Genomic DNA, 17,041 nt, shown 5'->3' on the forward strand with positions numbered 1-17,041 from the left:
TTTTTTTTTTTTTTTTTTTTTTTGGTATTTTTAGTAGAGACAGGGTTTTGCCCTGTTGACCAGGCTGGTCTCAAACTCCTGACTTCAGGTGATCCGCCTGCCTCAGCCTCCCAAAGTGCTGAAATTACAGGCGTGAGCCACCACACCCAGCCGATGCCTAGTAATTTTTTATTTTCCACTTTGGCTGTTGGGAAAAGGAATTATTCCTGGACCTTTTTGAGCTCTGTGGATTCTTCCCTCTAATCCTTTAAGGTAGTTATTTTTCCCTGGCTTCAGGTAGTTTTCACACACACATGTGTTGATGAATATTTAGCTGAACTTAAGGAAGATCCTCTGTAGATTTTTGTGCAATTCTCTCCTCGTCAGTGTTTTGCCTTGTCAACTCTGGCCACTTTGGCCTCATCAGATTCCTCATTCTAGCTGGGCGCGGTGGCTCAAGCCTGTAATCCCAGCACTTAGGGAGGCCGAGACGGGCGGATCACGAGGTCAGGAGATCGAGACCATCCTGGCTAACACGGTGAAACCCCGTCTCTACTAAAAAATACAAAGAAAACTAGCCGGACGAGGTGGCGGGCTCCTGTAGTCCCAGCTACTTGGGAGGCTGAGGCAGGAGAATGGCATAAACCCGGGAGGTGGAGCTTGCAGTGAGCTGAGATCTGGCCACTGCACTCCAGCCTGGGTGACAGAGTGAGACTCCATCTCAAAAAAAAAAAAAAAGACTTCAGATTCCTCATTCTATCTCAACACTAGGAGACCACTAGGCTCTGCCTGAGTTACCCCTCCCAGCAGTAGTCTGGAAAAACTGTAGGAAAAATTTATTTCTGTTTTTTCAGGGATCACTGTTCTTCATTGAAAATTGACATTTTTGTATATTCAATGTCTTAAAAACCATTGTTTCACCTATTTTGTTTAGCTTTTTAGTATTTACAGATATAAGGGTAAATCTGGTCTGTTTCTCCATTTGACCAGAAGCAGACATCTGTTCATTCTGTTAATGGTGACTTTCAGTCAATAGAATAATAAAATTAATATGAATATGCCACACTTTTCTAGTTAAAATGTTTTGTCTAGGAAATACTCTTTACTGTGAGGTTGTAAAATGATTCTCAGATAAAAACAAGGTAAAATCAAAGGTGGCTACTTTCCAACCTTGCTTTCTCCCACCTATGGGTTGTATTTTAATTTTTCTTAAGAGACAGGGGTCTTGCTCTGTTGTCCAGGTTGCACTTGAACTCCTGGGCTCAAGGGATCCTCCTACCATATCCTCCCAGGTAGCTAGGATTACAGGCGTGCACCACCACACCCCGGTCCCACCTATTATTTCATCATTTTGATTAGGTCTTGGCTTATCCTTCCACTGTGTTTTGAAAGTATAAACATAGCTGGGCGCGGTGGTTCATGCCTATAATCCCAACACTTTGGGAGGCCAAGGCGGGCAGATCACAAGGTCAAGGTATCGTGATCATCCTGACCAACATGGTAAAACCCCGTCTCTACTAAAAATATAAAAATTAGCTGGGCATGGTGGCGCATGCCTGTAGTCCCAGCTACTCAGGAGACTGAGACAGGAGAATCTTTTGAACCCAGGAGGCGGAGGTTGCAGTGAGCCAAGATTGTGTAAGTGCACTCCAGCCTAGGCAGCAGAGTGAGACTCCATCTCAAAAAAAAAAAAAAAAAAAAGAGAAAGTATAAACATATATAGCGGTCCGCCCTTCTCACAAAAATGAGCACATTATTCTACACCCTCCTATTTTTTATATAACATAATCTGAAGATTATGAAATATACAGTTGCACAATACACCTTGTACGTATATATCTGAGAGTTAATTCAGCCCATCCATTGCTGGAAATCTTTCCAGTCTGTTGCATTTACAAATATTTACACTCCTTTGTGCATACTACATTTCATAATCTTTTTTTTTTTTTTTTTTTTGAGACGGAGTCTCGCTCTGTCACCCAGGCTGGAGTGCAGTCGCCGGATCTCAGCTCACTGCAAGCTCCGCCTCCCGGGTTCGGGCCATTCTCCTGTCTCAGCCTCCTGAGTAGCTGGGACTACAGGTGCCCGCCACCTCGCCCCACTAGTTTTTTGTATTTTTTAGTAGAGACGGGGTTTCACCGTGTTAGCCAGGATGGTCTCGATCTCCTGACCTAGTGATCCGCCCGTTTCGGCCTCCCAAAGTGCTGGGATTACAGACTTGAGCCACCGCGCCCGTCCTACATTTCATAATCTTATCAGTGTATCTTCTGGATAGAAGCAAGCAGCCTAGGTCACATGATATATGCATGTAAGATTGCACATGGACATTATTCAGTTCCCTCTTATAAGAGTTGTACAGTTTCACATTTTCACAATATGAATTATTTCTCCAGTCTTGCCAATATGAGTATTTTAATATACTTTTGGATTTTTGCTCATCTGATTGTCATAAAGTGATATGCAATATAAATTGCATTTTCTTTATGAGGAATATGAAGCATCTTCTTAAAGGTTTAAGGGTCTTTATCTTTTCATATAAAATATCTATGTCTTTTGCCTATTTCTATATCAGGCTGTAGGATCTTTCACATCTCAGTTTTTACATGTTTACATGTATTAAGTGAATGACTCTGTCACATAAGTTGCAGATATCTCCAATCTGTCATTTTCATTTGTTTATATTTTTAGTCCTACAAAAAATTATTGATTCTTCCTCATTTTTACTGGATTTCTGAGTCACAGTTATTGATTTCCTAATTCCCATGTCATAAAGAAATTCGCCCATGTTTACTTCTAGTACTGGTAAAGTTTCTTTTTGTTTTGTTCTTACATTTATATCTCTTGATTTATTGGGACTTTATCCTGCTTTACACTGCCAGGAACGATTCTAATCTTTTTTTTTCTTTCCAAAAAGGTTATAAACCTGTACCAACACTAATTATCAAAAAGTTCTTCATTTTCAAAATGGTTCCAGCATAATGTCTCCTGCAAAGAAAGGTGATTAGGAAAAAATAAAGGGCTGTTTTGTCATACATGAGGCAGACTAGAGACATTATCAACATTCAAAAATATATAAATGGAGTAGAGGTTCAATAAGCACACAACTCAAGCATTCAAGAAGATCCAGAAATTCACCATGGAGGGGATGGGAGCACCAGCTATGCACACAGACACCAAACTCAACAAGGCAGTCTGGGCCAGCAAAAAAAACCTCCCCTAACCAAAAGGGAATGAACCATACTTATCTGTATATAGATGGGCAGAAAGAGTAATGTGGACAAAGATTTACTAAATAACTTCTAGGCTGGGCGCGGTGGTTCATGCCTGTAATCCCAGCACTTTGGGAGGCCAGGGCAGGCAAATTACTTGAGGTCAGGAGTTCAAGACCAGCCTAGCCAACATGATGAAACCCAGTCTCTACTAAAAATACAAAAATTAGCCAGGCGTGGTGGCACGTGCTGGTAATCCCAGCAACTCGGGAGGCTGAGGCAGGAGAATCACTTGAACCGGGGAGACAGTTGCAATGAGCTGAGATCGCGCCACTGCACGCCAGCCTGGGCGAAACAGTGAGACTCCACCTCAAAAAAACAAAACAAAACTTCTAAATGTTATTTTTCTCAGTGTACTTGTCACATTAAAAATCTATTCAACATGAATGAAAATGGATTATAATAAAGTTACATAACAAAAAATTATTTTTCACGCAAATTGTGCAATTCCATAGATGACAGTAATTTAGGAGGGAACTACCTGTTAAAGGTCTGACTTGTAAGTGTGCTAAATATGTGTACATATACCCACCATTTCTTAACTCATGTAACACTAAAAGATACCAAGAACTTCACTTAGAAGAAATTGATAAAGTTTCTTTTTTTTTTTTTTTTTTGAGACGGAGTCTCGCTCTGTCGCCCAGGCTGGAGTGCAGTGGCCGGATCTCAGCTCACTGCAAGCTCCGCCTCCCGGGTTTACACCATTCTCCTGCCTCAGCCTCCCGAGTAGCTGGGACTATAGGCGCCCGCCACCTCGCCCGGCTAGTTTTTTGTATTTTTTTAGTAGAGACGGGGTTTCACTGTGTTAGACAGGATGGTCTCGATCTCCTGACCTCGTGATCTGCCCGTCTCAGCCTCCCAAAGTGCTGGGATTACAGGCTTGAGCCACCGCGCCTGGCCTAAAGTAACTTTTCATCATTCAAAATTATCCATCCAGGCTGGGCACGGTGGCTCACGCCTGTAATCCTGGCACTTTGGGAGGCTGAGGCAGGCGGATCACCTGAGGTCAGGGGTTCAAGACCAGCCTGGCCAACATGGTGAAACCCCATCTCTATTAAAAATACAAAAATTAGCCAGGCATGGCGGAGGGTACCTGTAATCCCAGGTACTTGGGAGGCTGATGCAGAAGAATCATTTGAACCTGGCAGGCAGAGATTGCAGTGAGCCAAGATCGCCCCACTGCACTCAAGCCTGGGCAACTAGAGTGAGACTTCACCTCAAAAATAAAAATTATCCATCTTGCTCAGAGCTTAAACAATATAAGCAAATATCTCCTATGTTATTCTTTGATTAAATATTGGGTTCATCTATGTTAGTTTTTTTCATGTATCTTCATGAGTGAATTTTTTTCTGGAATTTGATGTTCAAGAGCTATCCCATCTACTTCTGTACAGTTATTTAGTCTTATATGTTTGTTGTCTTATATGTTCGACAGGGTCTTGCTCCATCACCCAGGCTGCAGTGCAGTGGGGTGATCACAGCTTACTGCAGCCTCAAACTCCTGGGCTCAAGCAGTCCTCTCACCTCAGCCTCCTGAGTAGCTGGGACTACAGGCATGTGCTACCACACCTGGCTAATTAATTTTTTGCAGAAATGGGGGTCTCCCTATGTTGTCCAGGCAAGTCGGGAACTCCAGGGTTCAAGTGATACTCCTGTCTCAACCTCCCAGACTGTTTGGATTACAGGCATGAGCCACTGTGCTCAGCCTCATCTTACATGATATTTTTTTCTATGTTTTGAACTTTTTTGGTTGTTTTTGAAACTGAATCACATTTAATAATGTTTTCCTAGAAAAAAAACCATCCACATATAAAAATCATGTCTAACAGAGTTCACATACTTATGTTAATACCAAAAAATATCCCCTAAACATATAGTTATATCCCATTTCTCCTTTCTTATAGCACTGACAAAGCCTAATAAATAATAGTTTTCTTCAAAAGACTAGATGTTGATGAAAAACATATGGTTTTTTATTTCATGATTTCAGCTTTTCATTAAGCCTTTCCATTCATTCTTTTGGGTATTCTTATTCTACCTTGCTGAGAAATTATTATTTAACTCAATAAATATTTGAGGCCCTACAACACTACAGGCACTGTCCTAAGTGCTGGGGATACAGTGGTGATGATAAACAAACTGCCCTCAGTCGTCTTGGTTTTATACACAGCAATTTCTATTGATAACTGTTTTAGTTATTTCATAGGATTTAAAATATAGGTCTCATTATCATTCTAAATCATCTGTAATTTCACTTTTTATTTGCTCTTTAAGAATGGTTTATATGTAGTACTAAATTTCCAAGAGGTAAGAATCCATATGGCTATCTGCTAGTTTCTGAGTTATAACTGTGGTGAAAAATGAATTATATGACACTTGGCTTTAGAAATTTGTTAGAGAGGCTGGGCGCGGTGGCTCAAGCCTGTAATCCCAGCACTTTGGGAGGCCGAGACGGGCGGATCACGAGGTCAGGAGATCAAGACCATCCTGGCTAACACGGTGAAACCCCGTCTCTACTAAAAAATACAAAAATCTAGCCGGGCGAGGTGGCTGGCGCCTGTAGTCCCAGCTACTCGGGAGGCTGAGGCAGGAGAATAGCGTAAACCCGGGAGGCGGAGCTTGCAGTGAGCTGAGATCCGGCCACTGCACTCCAGTCTGGGCGACAGAGCGAGACTCCGTCTCAAAAAAAAAAAAAAAAAAAAAAAAAAAAAAAGTGTTAGAGAGAAATCATTTCTGAATGTCTTTTAAAAAACTGCTGAACACTCAACAACCCTACTTTCACTAAAGTCACAAGGCTTTCTTTTATAGGTTTTTTTGATGTAGCATGTGAAATTAATACTCATCCAAAGCTTTCTTCATTGTATTTTACTGATTTTTTTCAGAATTAACATTCTGATGTTCAATAAGACATAAATAGAGATGACATATTTGTCTATCATCATTGTCTTAAAGTCCTCCTCTCATAAAATGGCTTAATACCAATACAAATAACAGTCATTAAGTCACGTAAATCTCAAATCATTCAACCCTTACAATTTAATGAATGAGATTAAACAGACATAGATTTAAGATACTTTCCAAAAAACATATAGAGGCAAGATGTATTGAAACAAGACATGCCAAATAAATTGTATGACATAGTTCAAGGCTTTTCTAGATTAATTAATTACATGATTTTTGTGGAAATACAACAGAATTTTGCTAATGATGAAAGATTTCCAAGATGAATTATATATAAATTCTTGTGGGGGTTTTTCTTTTTTTTGGAGATGGGGTCTTTCTCTGTCACCCAGGCTGGAGTGCAGTGACGTGATCTTGACTCACTGCAACCTCCACCTCCCAGGTTCAAGCAATTCTCATGCCTCAGCCTCCCAAGTAGCTGGGACTATAGGCGTGTGCCACCATGCCCAGCTAATTTTTGTATTTTTAGTAGAGGCGGGGTTTCACCATGTTGGTCAGGCTGGTCTCGAACTCCTGACCTCAGGTGATCCACCCACCTCCGCTTCCCAAAGTGCTAGGATTACAGGCGTGAGTCACCTTGCCTGGCCGAATTATATGTAAATTCTTTATGGAACATCTCTGATAAGAATGTTTTGAGAATTATTCAAAAAGAATTAATGCTATCATCTCATAAAATTTTACCCTGATATTCTGCAATGATCAGTAATTTCCTTCCTATATTGATTGCATGGTGAATTATCTGCTGCTGCTTCTGGATGTGTGCCCTGTTAAAATGCCTTCCAATATTACTTACATTTGTGGGGTTCCTCAAGAGAAAAAAATAAATGATATCAATTAAGAAGTCATGAATAAAGCCCTTCCTACACTTTTATATAATATTTCACAAGAGTGAAATGAAGTGAGAGCTCGAAGAAAATGCTTTCTCAAAATCTTTAAATTCATAGGATTTCTCAAAAGTGTAAATATTCTGGTGTTGAGCAAAGCTTGACTCATGACTAAAGGAGTTCCCATAGTCTGTCCATTCACAGAGATTTGCACCATTATGAATTTTTTGTTCAGTAAAATATGAATGGTGACTAAAGATGTGGCTACTTTTCTTGCATCCATAAGGTTCTGCATCAGTATGAATTCTCTTATGTCGTGTAAGCTGTGAACCCCAAATAAAAGATTTCCCACATTCTTTACATACATAAGGTTCCTCACCAGTATGCATTCTCTGATGTCGAGTAAGTTGTGAACCCCAGAGAAAGGCTTTTCCACATTCTTCACATTCATATGGCCTCTTTCCAGTATGAATTTTCTGATGTCGATTAAGTTCTGAACCACGAAGAAAGGTCTTCCCACATTCCTTGCATTCATAGTCTCTCTCACCAGTATGAATTTTCTGATGTCGATTAAACTCTGAGCCATGAAGAAAGGTCTTTCCACAATCCTTACATTCATAGGATTTCCTCTCATTATGAATTTTCTCATGTTGAGCAAGATACGAAGGCCAAGTAAAAGTCTTCCCACACTGCTTACATTCATAAGGTTTCCTGCCAGTATGAATCCGCTGATGTCGAGCAAGGTGTGAGCTCCAAATATAGGCTTTCCCACATTTCTCACATTCATAAGGTTTCCTACCAACGTGAACATTCTGATGTTGAGCAAGATTTGAACCACGAATAAAGGCTTTTCCACATTCCTTGCACTCATGAGATTTCTCACCTGTATGAATTCTCTGATGCTGAGTTAGGTGTGATCCACGAGTAAAAGCTTTCCCACACTCCTGACATTCATAAGGTTTTTCACCAGTGTGAATTCTCTGATGTTTAATAAGATGTGATCGCTGACTAAAGGCCTTTCTACATTCATTACATTCATAGGGTTTTTCACCAGTATGAATTCTCTGATGTCGAGTAAGATCTGAGCCACAACTAAAGGCCTTCCCACATTCCTTACATTCATAAGATTTCTCACCAGTATGAATTCGCTTATGGACACTAAGCTGTGAATGAAATCTAAAGGCTTTCCCACATTCCTTACATTTAAAAGGTTTCTCACCAGTATGAATTCTCTTATGACCAGTAAGACTTGAACGTAAACTAAAAGACTTCCCACATTCTTTACATTCATATGTTTTCTTAACAGTGTGAACTGTCTGATGTTGAGTAACTTCTGAATCAGGAAGAAAGGTATTCTCACATTCTTTATCTTCACAGAATTTCACAGTTGTGTGAATTAACTGATGTTGAGTATGATCTGAGCCAGAAATAAAGGCTTTCCCCAATTCTTTAAATTCATTCAGTTTGTCTCCTGTGTTAAGTCTCTGGTGTAGATTAAAGGCTGTGTGCTGGTTAAAAGTGGGCCTTTTTTCACAGGTGAGTATCACCTGCTTGAAACATTCCTCTTGATTATCTTGTAGTGTTTGAAACTGAACATTGCCTTCCCAATCACCTCTAAAACATAAACATTCAAGGCTGTGGTTTTTACAAATTTTCATTATTTCCAGTTGGGCTATTTCTCTCTCACAAATGCCATTTTTTGGTAATAACTTCTTGGTCTGACACCTGGACTGCATGTCTGAAAAATAAGATAAAAACATCATACTGTTTTATGTACAAAAAGCAATAAAACTTCTAAAATAGATGTAGAAAATATTGAAATAAAGCATATGAGAAGTGAATGGCTTAAAAAATTCTCAAATATGAGCAATATGAAAAAAAGGGCAAGAAATAAGTAGAAATTTAAAAGAAATAATGTAAGTTGAGTCAAGTGATGAGAAGTATATTTTATTTTGATCATATTCATCTGAGGAGCTCAATAAAAAATGATTATCCAGGTATCACCTCAATAACAGAATAATAAGTCATAAAATATCTACAAGTTTGCAAGTACTATGGTGAATGTCTTATATAATTCAGAGCTTAAAAACAGGAATGCTGGGAAATGGCAGAGTATCAGTCCAATATGAGGGAAGCAATCTGATCCAGAGTTACCAAACTAGGATCTCAATACCAGGGTATGCTGTATTTAGGTTAAAGGAGATAATTATGGGTGATAGTTTAGACAGAAAAATAGTTTGAAGCCAGGTACAGTGATTCACACCTGTAATCCCAGCACTTGGGAAGGCTGAGGCAGATTGCTTGAGCTTAGAAGTTCGAGACCAGCCTAGGCAACATGGCAAAACCCCATCTCTATAAAAAAGCAGCCAAGAATGGTGGTGCATGCCTGTGGTCCTAGCTACCTAGAAGGCTGAGGTGGCAGGATCACCTGAGCCTAGAAGGTTGAGGTTGCAGGGAGCCATCATCACACGACTGCACTCGAGCATGGGTGACAGAGTGAAACCCTGTCTTAACAACAACAAAAAATTAGTTTGAGAATTTTTTTCAAGGGGGAAGGAGTCAGGCAAAAGCTGAGAATAAGTAGGACTCTTCCGTGACTCATTTTTTTAAATATATATTTAGGATCAAGTACTATTGTTTTCAGTTTTTCTTGGGGGACAGAGCAAGTACTCTAGCAGTGACTCAATGAACTGAAAGGCAGTTTAGTTATGAAGTATGAGCAGTAATAAACTGCAATGGAAAGAGGACAAACTGCAGTTTCAGACTCCAGTTCTCTTTACTAAAACTACTTTTTAGGTAATTGGAAAATTACTGAGCTTGACTGAGCTCTTAATTTTTCATATCATAAAAAGGAATAAATCATCACTTTGCAGAGGTTTGTTGCAAGGATTGGGAATAATATGCTATTTCTATTAAGTGCCTGACACAGGATAAGTGTGGAATAATCAGTAGATGATGATGATTATTAGAGAGGAAAAGCTGGGGAATATGGGGAACTAGAGAAGTCAGAGTTTGTCTTTTTTTTTTTTGTTTGTTTGAGATGGAGCCTCACTCTGTCACTGCACTCCAGGTTGGAGTGCAGTGGCGTAATCTCAGCTCACTGCAACCTCCACCTCCTGGGTTCAAGCGATTCTCCTGCCTCAGCCTCCCAAGTAACTGGGATTACAGGTGCCCACCACCATGCCCAGCTAATTTTTGTATTTTTAGTAGGGATGGGGTTTCGCCATGTTGTCCAGGCTGGTTTTGAACTCCCGACCTCAGGTGATTCGCCCGCCTCGACCTTCTAAAATTCTGTGATTAGAGGCATGAGCCACCGCGCCTGGCTGGGCTTATCTTTTATGACACTGTGCTCTTCTGGTTGTACTTCATGTGCCCTAACCGTTCTTCTGCCACTTCCTCCTCACTGTGACCAGAAACTGTTATCACCCATTACTCTAATTTTCAGCTAAGCAGTCTATTAGGTCTTCTCTTAATGTTCCCTGTATGCAGAAATGTATGGCCATGCTCCAGTCACAGAAGAGAACAAAAAGTTTCTTAAGAGATAATATATTCTTTGTTAATTCTGTTAAACCTAAAATGAGCAAATACATAAATGTTGGTTGAAAGAATGAACTAATAAGAATGAACTAACAAATGCAGGCAATGTACAATCAAGGAGAAGCTAGGAAAAATGAGAAAAATTCAAAAGGGATGAGTAAAATTTAAAAAATGAGGTCAAAAATGTTTGGTTTGGTTTTGTTTTTTTACAGAATGAAGAATTTTATGAAAATCTAAATTTCAAAAAAGGGAGATGGGAAGGAACTTGATCCAAATCATAGATAAAATAAGCGCCACTGGAGAAAAGAATGGTACTTACCTTTTTGTTACATGAGTGAAAAATGAGAGCACAAAAATAGACCAGTGTTTGGAGTGAAGAGAAAGTTCTTTTGGAAAAAGTTTTGTCTCTATCTAGGCCTCAGACCTTTTTTTTTTTGAGATGGAGTCTCAAAAAAATCTCGGCTAACTGTGACCTCTGCCCCCCAGGTTCAAGCAATTCTCCTGCTTCAGCCTCCCGAGTAGCTGGGACTACAGGTGTGTGTCAGCACACTGGCTAGTTTCTGTATTTTTAGTAGAGATGGAGTTTCACCGTGTTGGCCAAGGTGGTCTCGAACTCCTGATCTCAGGTGGTCTGCCTGTCTCAGCCTCCCAAAGTGCTGCAATTACAGGAGTGAGCCACGGCACCCAGCCAGTTTTTGTTTTTGTTTTTGTTTTTATCCCGAGACAGAGTCTTACTCTGTTGACCAAACTGGAGTGCAGTGGCATGATCTCAGCTCACTGCAACCTCTGCCTCTCTGGTTCCACAATTCTCCTGCCTCAGCCTTCCACGTAGCTGGGACTATAGGCACGCATCGCCATGCCCGGCTCATTTTTTGTATTTATTTATTTATTTTTTAGTAGAAATGGGGTTTCACCATGTTGCCCAGGCTGGTCTTAAACTCCTGAGCTCAGGCAACCCACCAAAGTGCTAGGATTACAGGCGTGAGCCACCATACTTGGCCCATTTTTTGGTCTTAAGGGGATATTCCAGACCAGTATTTTAGAGGTGTTGCTGCCTCACTATGCAGCTGAGCTGTTGTCCACAACAATGGCCTCCTGGTGCCTGTTCAGCCCTCACTCACCTGGGCAAGGTCCTCTTGTCTCATCCCTCAAAATCTTCCAGGGCTCTTTCCCTTTCTCCAATAAAGAGAACACTTCTGGCTGATAAATGCAAAGACCTGCCCAGAAGATAAGAAACAGCAAAGAACCACATTGTAAAGATTCTAAAATTTGCGACTACTTCTTTGGTTACTAAGGAAGAGAAACAATTACAGGCAGGGCAAAAATAAGTTATAAAGGATGGGAAAGATGGAGGTGCCCACTGATGATAACTATAGCCAGATTTACAAAGCACAAACCATTTTCCAGAAAACAAAGGTCAGAAGTTACCCTGGACATTTAAAAGACAATTAAAAAAAAAATCACAATACAGAAAGCAGGAATTTCTAAGGTAAATGCCAAATCTTACCCAGTGAGACCAAGTTGCTGTAGTTCTCCAACATCACATCTCTGTATAAATCCCTCTGTTCCAGGTCCAGGCACTCCCACTCCTCCTGACAGAAATCTACAGCCACATCCCTGAATATCATCAGCTATTGAAAGAACAAGTCCAGGTATTAATGGTGAACTTTTAAAAAATAATAACCCCTTTAGATGAAAGGGGAAAGGCTGGAAAGGGGCACTGCAGGGAGTAGGGCATATACTGGGGAAAAAACTGGAGTTGGCTGCCTGTGGTTTCAGGGGAAATGACATGGGAATAAGCGTGACTAAAGCCAAGTGTCTACATGCTCGTTTTTTTTGTTCTTTTTTGAGACAGAGTCTTGCTCTGTCACCCAGACTTGAGTGCAGTGGTGCAATCTCGACTCACTGCAACCTCTGCCTCCCAGGTTCAAGTGATTCTTGTGCCCCAGCCACCCTAACAGCTGGGATTACGTATGCGCACCACCGCGCCCGGCTAATTTTTTGTATTTTTAGTAGAGACAGGGTTTCTCAATGTTGGCCAGGCTGGTCTTGAACTCCTGACCTCAAATGATCCACCCACCTCGGCTCCCAGAGTCCTAATGAGCCACTGCACCTGGCTACATACTCATAAAAACTCCTGTTGCTCAGTCACCACATCTTTATGATCTTCAAATCACAAATACCAAAACATCAGAATGGCAGCCCAGAATAACAGACATCATATGAGTTTTTTGTTGATACCACTGAGAGGCTACAACAGCCTGGAAGAACCCCAGATTTATTATGTGAGAAAAGTAGGGGGTTTTGTTGGTTTAAGGAGTCTCTACTGTGCACAAACAGACTTGTGCATACAGTCTTTGGCCCAGGTAACTGTCCTTTGCTTAAGCTACTACTTTTAGTTGAATTTTCTATTAGTTTAAATTGAGAGAATTCTCAAGAGATACACTCCCTGAATATTATTTTCTATGGACAATGTGTAGAATCTCCAGGCTCTTTGCTAAGCAGCTGACAGTCAGCAAATTCAGTGTCATAAGAGATTACTGTGAAAGTCATCAAATGAGTTTTTTGTTGACACCACTGAGAGGCTATACCAGCCTGGAATAACTAACCCTGGATTGTTAATTATATTAATCTCTAATTAATTTCCTGGAAAATTCCAGATCTCTTTGAACTCAACCTCCCATCGTATTGGCTAAGGAAAACATCACAAAGGGCCACATACCTAAATGAATACCAACCAACACCAACTCCCATCTTGATTAAATACAACATCCCATTCTACAGAGTAAATAAAAGCCTTTATGTAGTATGTCCCCTTTAATTGTTCCATCCCATCTTGTTAAGCTACGGGTTTGAAATGAAAAGTCTTTACTGTTCCCCTTAAGGAAATGTATTTCTCCTCTTCAGTGCTCTGCCAGATTAGGACACAGGAGATACTGAAAACCCTGGTGGATAGATTTGGTCATAATGGTTGGAGAAAAGAGATATCTAGGGAAAGCATCGGACTGTTTCAGTCATTACTTATGACTATCAGTAGTGATTCAAGTAAGCAGTTAAGGATAAGCAATAAAAATATTCACATGATTTGATATAAATGGGTTATATTTTTGGAGAGAGGCAATTCCAACTCACATGGACCATGACTTAACATTCCAAGTCTACCAGTCCTTCTCTGGATTCTTCTCTTGGTGAGGCAGTGTGCTGGGAAAGCAGAGCTAGAAAGAAAAAATCACGAGGTCAGGCCTTTCTCAGAGCACTCAAATGGACAAACAGGAATGCCATTTTCTTCCTTGGAGGTAGGTCAGAAGGAACCTGAAGAAATCCTGGCCCTATCCAAAACCAGAGAGAGTCAACAAAAGCAGGATGAAGTTTCAGTCTAATCACTTATGCCAAAATCATGACATGGGATCAGGATATTACTAGATAAGTCAATTCTGGCTTGCCCTAAACTCATATATACATACATTAACATTTATCCTCAAGCCACCTATGAATGTCAGTTACTTGTCTCATTTAAAAGATCAGGAAATGGGTCACTTGCTCAAATTTACTATTAGGAAATATCATAGGTTTGCTGAATGCAAAGCTTGTTCAATTGGAATACCTCTGGATTTCAGGATTTTTTATTTTACTGAGTGAAGGATGAGCTGGACCTTTCCCTTATCGGAGCAGCCCATGATCTCTGCCTCCTGTGTTTTCATTGACACTGAGCAGCAGGGTGACTTTTTCATGAAAGGAACGCAAAGATGGAAGGAAGGCTGGGTTGGGCGAGCAGTCAGTTTTGTGAAGCAAGGACTATTATTAAAGAAATATAGTGAAGCCTCTCTGAGTCTAGCTTTGCACTTAGCAAAAGGGAATCAGATAAATAAGTTGCAGGACTAACTATCAAGGAATTCACAGTCAGAAAAGTAAAGAGGCAATTATAATACTGTAGGAAATAAAGGTAATTGTGGTTATGAAAGGAGCCAACTAGTTCTAAGGAGCTCAAACCAAAACTAGTTTTTAAGAGAAAGTTTCCTGTAGGAGATGGTACTTCAGCTGACTCTTGAGGGGCTGTTCTGTGTGGGAAATGCGCGAGGGGAGAAGAAAAGAAACACACACAATACCTTTAAGAGTAAACAACCTTTATCCCACGTAAATGGCAATGCAGATATTGCAAATGATATAATAAGCAAATTGCAATGAGAAGGGGAGAAGGGAAAAAATATATATACTTACATACACATACATATATATACACACACACATATACATATATATATATTTTCACCAAACTGTGAAGGATTCACCACCAGACTGGAAAGCAACAGCCTGGGCTCCAGGGTCACACATTACACTCACCAGACTATGGAGGATTCATCACCAGACTGGGAAGCAACAGTCTGGGCTCCAGCGTCGGCCACCCCTCTGTGCACAGACGAGGAGAGGTCTCATGAAGCTTTGGCGCAGTCTGGGACCTTAGCTCTTTTTGTAACAAGTTGTTTGGCATGAGGCCCAGTCACAAGGGCCCTGATTCACGACTGGGCTCAAGGAACACAAAAAGGTCAAGTCGTTTTTGCGATTGTCTGTTGTTTTTCAATAACTAATGTATAGGAATAGATTGAAATAGAGATTTCTCTGAAACAGCACTGGATGAGTGCCTCAGGGGGCTCACACAACCTGTCCTGGGACTTGGTGACCACTGTTTGTGTCCATGTTCAACTGAGTTCAAATTTAATATTTAACTTCTCCTCCACAGGGGCTCACCAGAGAAGACAGGGCAAGGTAAGGGGGATATCCTAGCAGAGGAAACAACATGTGCCAGTCAAGCAAAGGTATCTTTGTGCATTCGAGGAACACTGAGAGGAAAGACCAGTGGCAGGTGGGGATGTATAAAGCAGGGATCCTGTTATGAAAAGCTCTAAAAAAATAGGCTATAGCACTTGGACCTTATTTCAGAAGTAATAAGAAAGCATTCTGCATTTTTAAAGTAAGGTTTAAAAATGTTTCTAATTAAAGATAAAGTTGGTGTGAGAGGGTAAAGACAATCTGAGGTGTTCATAAAAATTCCATGTAAAGCATGTAGTATGAATTGGTCCTAGGAGACAGAGAGCTTCAGCGGCATAGAGAACTTTAAGAACTTTTCCAAGAGTGGAGGGCTGGAGAATAAATTGTGAACTAAAATATATTTTGTGTTTGAGAACATGAAGAACTTGAAAGTGACTATTACATAGTTTTAAGAAAAAAACTAGTTCTTTAAAATAATTTTAAAAAATTTTTTAGCCGGGCACAGTGGCTCACACCTGTAATCCCAGCACTGTGGGAGGCCAAGGCAGGTGGATCACCTGAGGTCGGCAGTTCGAGACCAGCCTGACCAACATGGAGAAACTTTGTCTTACCTAAAAATATAAAATTAGCCGGGCATAGTGGCGCATTCCTGTAATCCCAGCTACTCAGGAGGCTGAGGCAGGAGAATCGCTTGAACCTGGGAGGCGGAGGTTGCAGTGAGCCGAGATCACGCCATTGCACTCCAGCCTGGGCAACAAAAGCGAAACCCCATCTTGAAAAAAAGAAAAAAAAATATTTTTAGAGACAGCATCTCAAACTGTCAGTCATGCCGGAGTACAGTGGTGCAATCACAGTTTACTGTTAACGCAAACTGCTAGGCTCAAGTGATCCTTCCACCTCAGCCTGCTGAATAGGGTGGGACTACAGGCATGCACCACTTTGGCTAATTTATTTTATTTTTGTCGAGACGGGGTCTCGCTATGTTGCCCAGGCTGGTCTTAAACTCCTGGCCTCAAGAAATACTCTCCCACCTTAGCCTCCCAAAGTGCTGGAATTACAGGTGTAGGCCACCATGTCTAGCCAAGAACTAGTTCTAATCCTGATATTCCTCCTCCTGGAAACCATGTAGACAGAAACAAGAAAATCAAAGTAAATCCCAATCACCAGGAAACTAAGAAAATGAACAGACTCCAAATTATTTGGAAATGTGAAAAGAAAATGAAAGAACGGAATGTGTGTGGAAGGCACAGTGATGCTACAAAGCAAAACAAATGAGAAATATCCATTCCCATGGGGAGTAGACCATATCCTCAATGAAAGGGTCTGTGAGCAGGAATAATGTCAAAAGGAGGTGGTAAAAGGAGGCCTGAAGATGTCAGGGGGATCAAGGTGGCAAAAACACATTGGCTATATTCATTTAAAAAAAAAAAAAAAAAAGCTTTATTGAGATGTAATTCACACACCATACAATTAAGCCATTTACAGTCAACAATTCAATGCTTCTTAGTATATTCACAAATATGTGCAACCATAAGTCAATGTTAGAATATTTTCATCACTTCAAAAAGAACCTCTATCCCCTTAGGCTATATCACTACCTGGCCTCCCCACCACCACACTTGCCCCATACTTAGCCTTAAATAATGACTAATCTACTTTCTGTCTCTATAGATTTCCCTATTCTGGACTTTCATATGAATGGAA

At 40.6% G+C, this 17,041-nt stretch overlaps 1 protein-coding gene and 1 long non-coding RNA gene across 3 annotated transcripts in view; one reads left to right on the forward strand and one right to left on the reverse strand.

The window, feature by feature from the left end:
- LOC105495448 (uncharacterized) overlaps nucleotides 1-13,705 on the forward strand; it is a 40,714-nt gene extending 27,009 nt beyond the window's left edge. Inside the window, exons 2-4 of one of the 2 annotated variants that reach the window (XR_011617502.1) lie at nucleotides 10,783-10,881; nucleotides 12,142-12,222; nucleotides 13,231-13,705. This is a non-coding gene — a long non-coding RNA (uncharacterized lncRNA). The remainder of the gene's footprint in view (nucleotides 1-10,782; nucleotides 10,882-12,141; nucleotides 12,223-13,230) is intronic. The other variant, XR_011617500.1, reaches the window with a different exon arrangement.
- LOC105495451 (zinc finger protein 790) lies at nucleotides 6,267-13,785 on the reverse strand. Its single transcript, XM_024797170.2, has 4 exons — nucleotides 13,703-13,785; nucleotides 12,078-12,201; nucleotides 11,692-11,787; nucleotides 6,267-8,771 (listed from the first exon to the last, which is right to left on the reverse strand). The coding sequence occupies exons 1-4, from the start codon at nucleotides 13,709-13,711 to the stop codon at nucleotides 7,090-7,092; spliced, it is 1,911 nt and encodes a 636-aa protein (XP_024652938.2). The 5' UTR covers nucleotides 13,712-13,785; the 3' UTR covers nucleotides 6,267-7,089.
- Between the last annotated feature and the right edge of the window lie 3,256 nt (nucleotides 13,786-17,041).

Source organism: Macaca nemestrina, chromosome 20 (assembly GCF_043159975.1).
Source record: "Macaca nemestrina isolate mMacNem1 chromosome 20, mMacNem.hap1, whole genome shotgun sequence".
Taxonomy (NCBI): domain Eukaryota; kingdom Metazoa; phylum Chordata; class Mammalia; order Primates; family Cercopithecidae; genus Macaca; species Macaca nemestrina.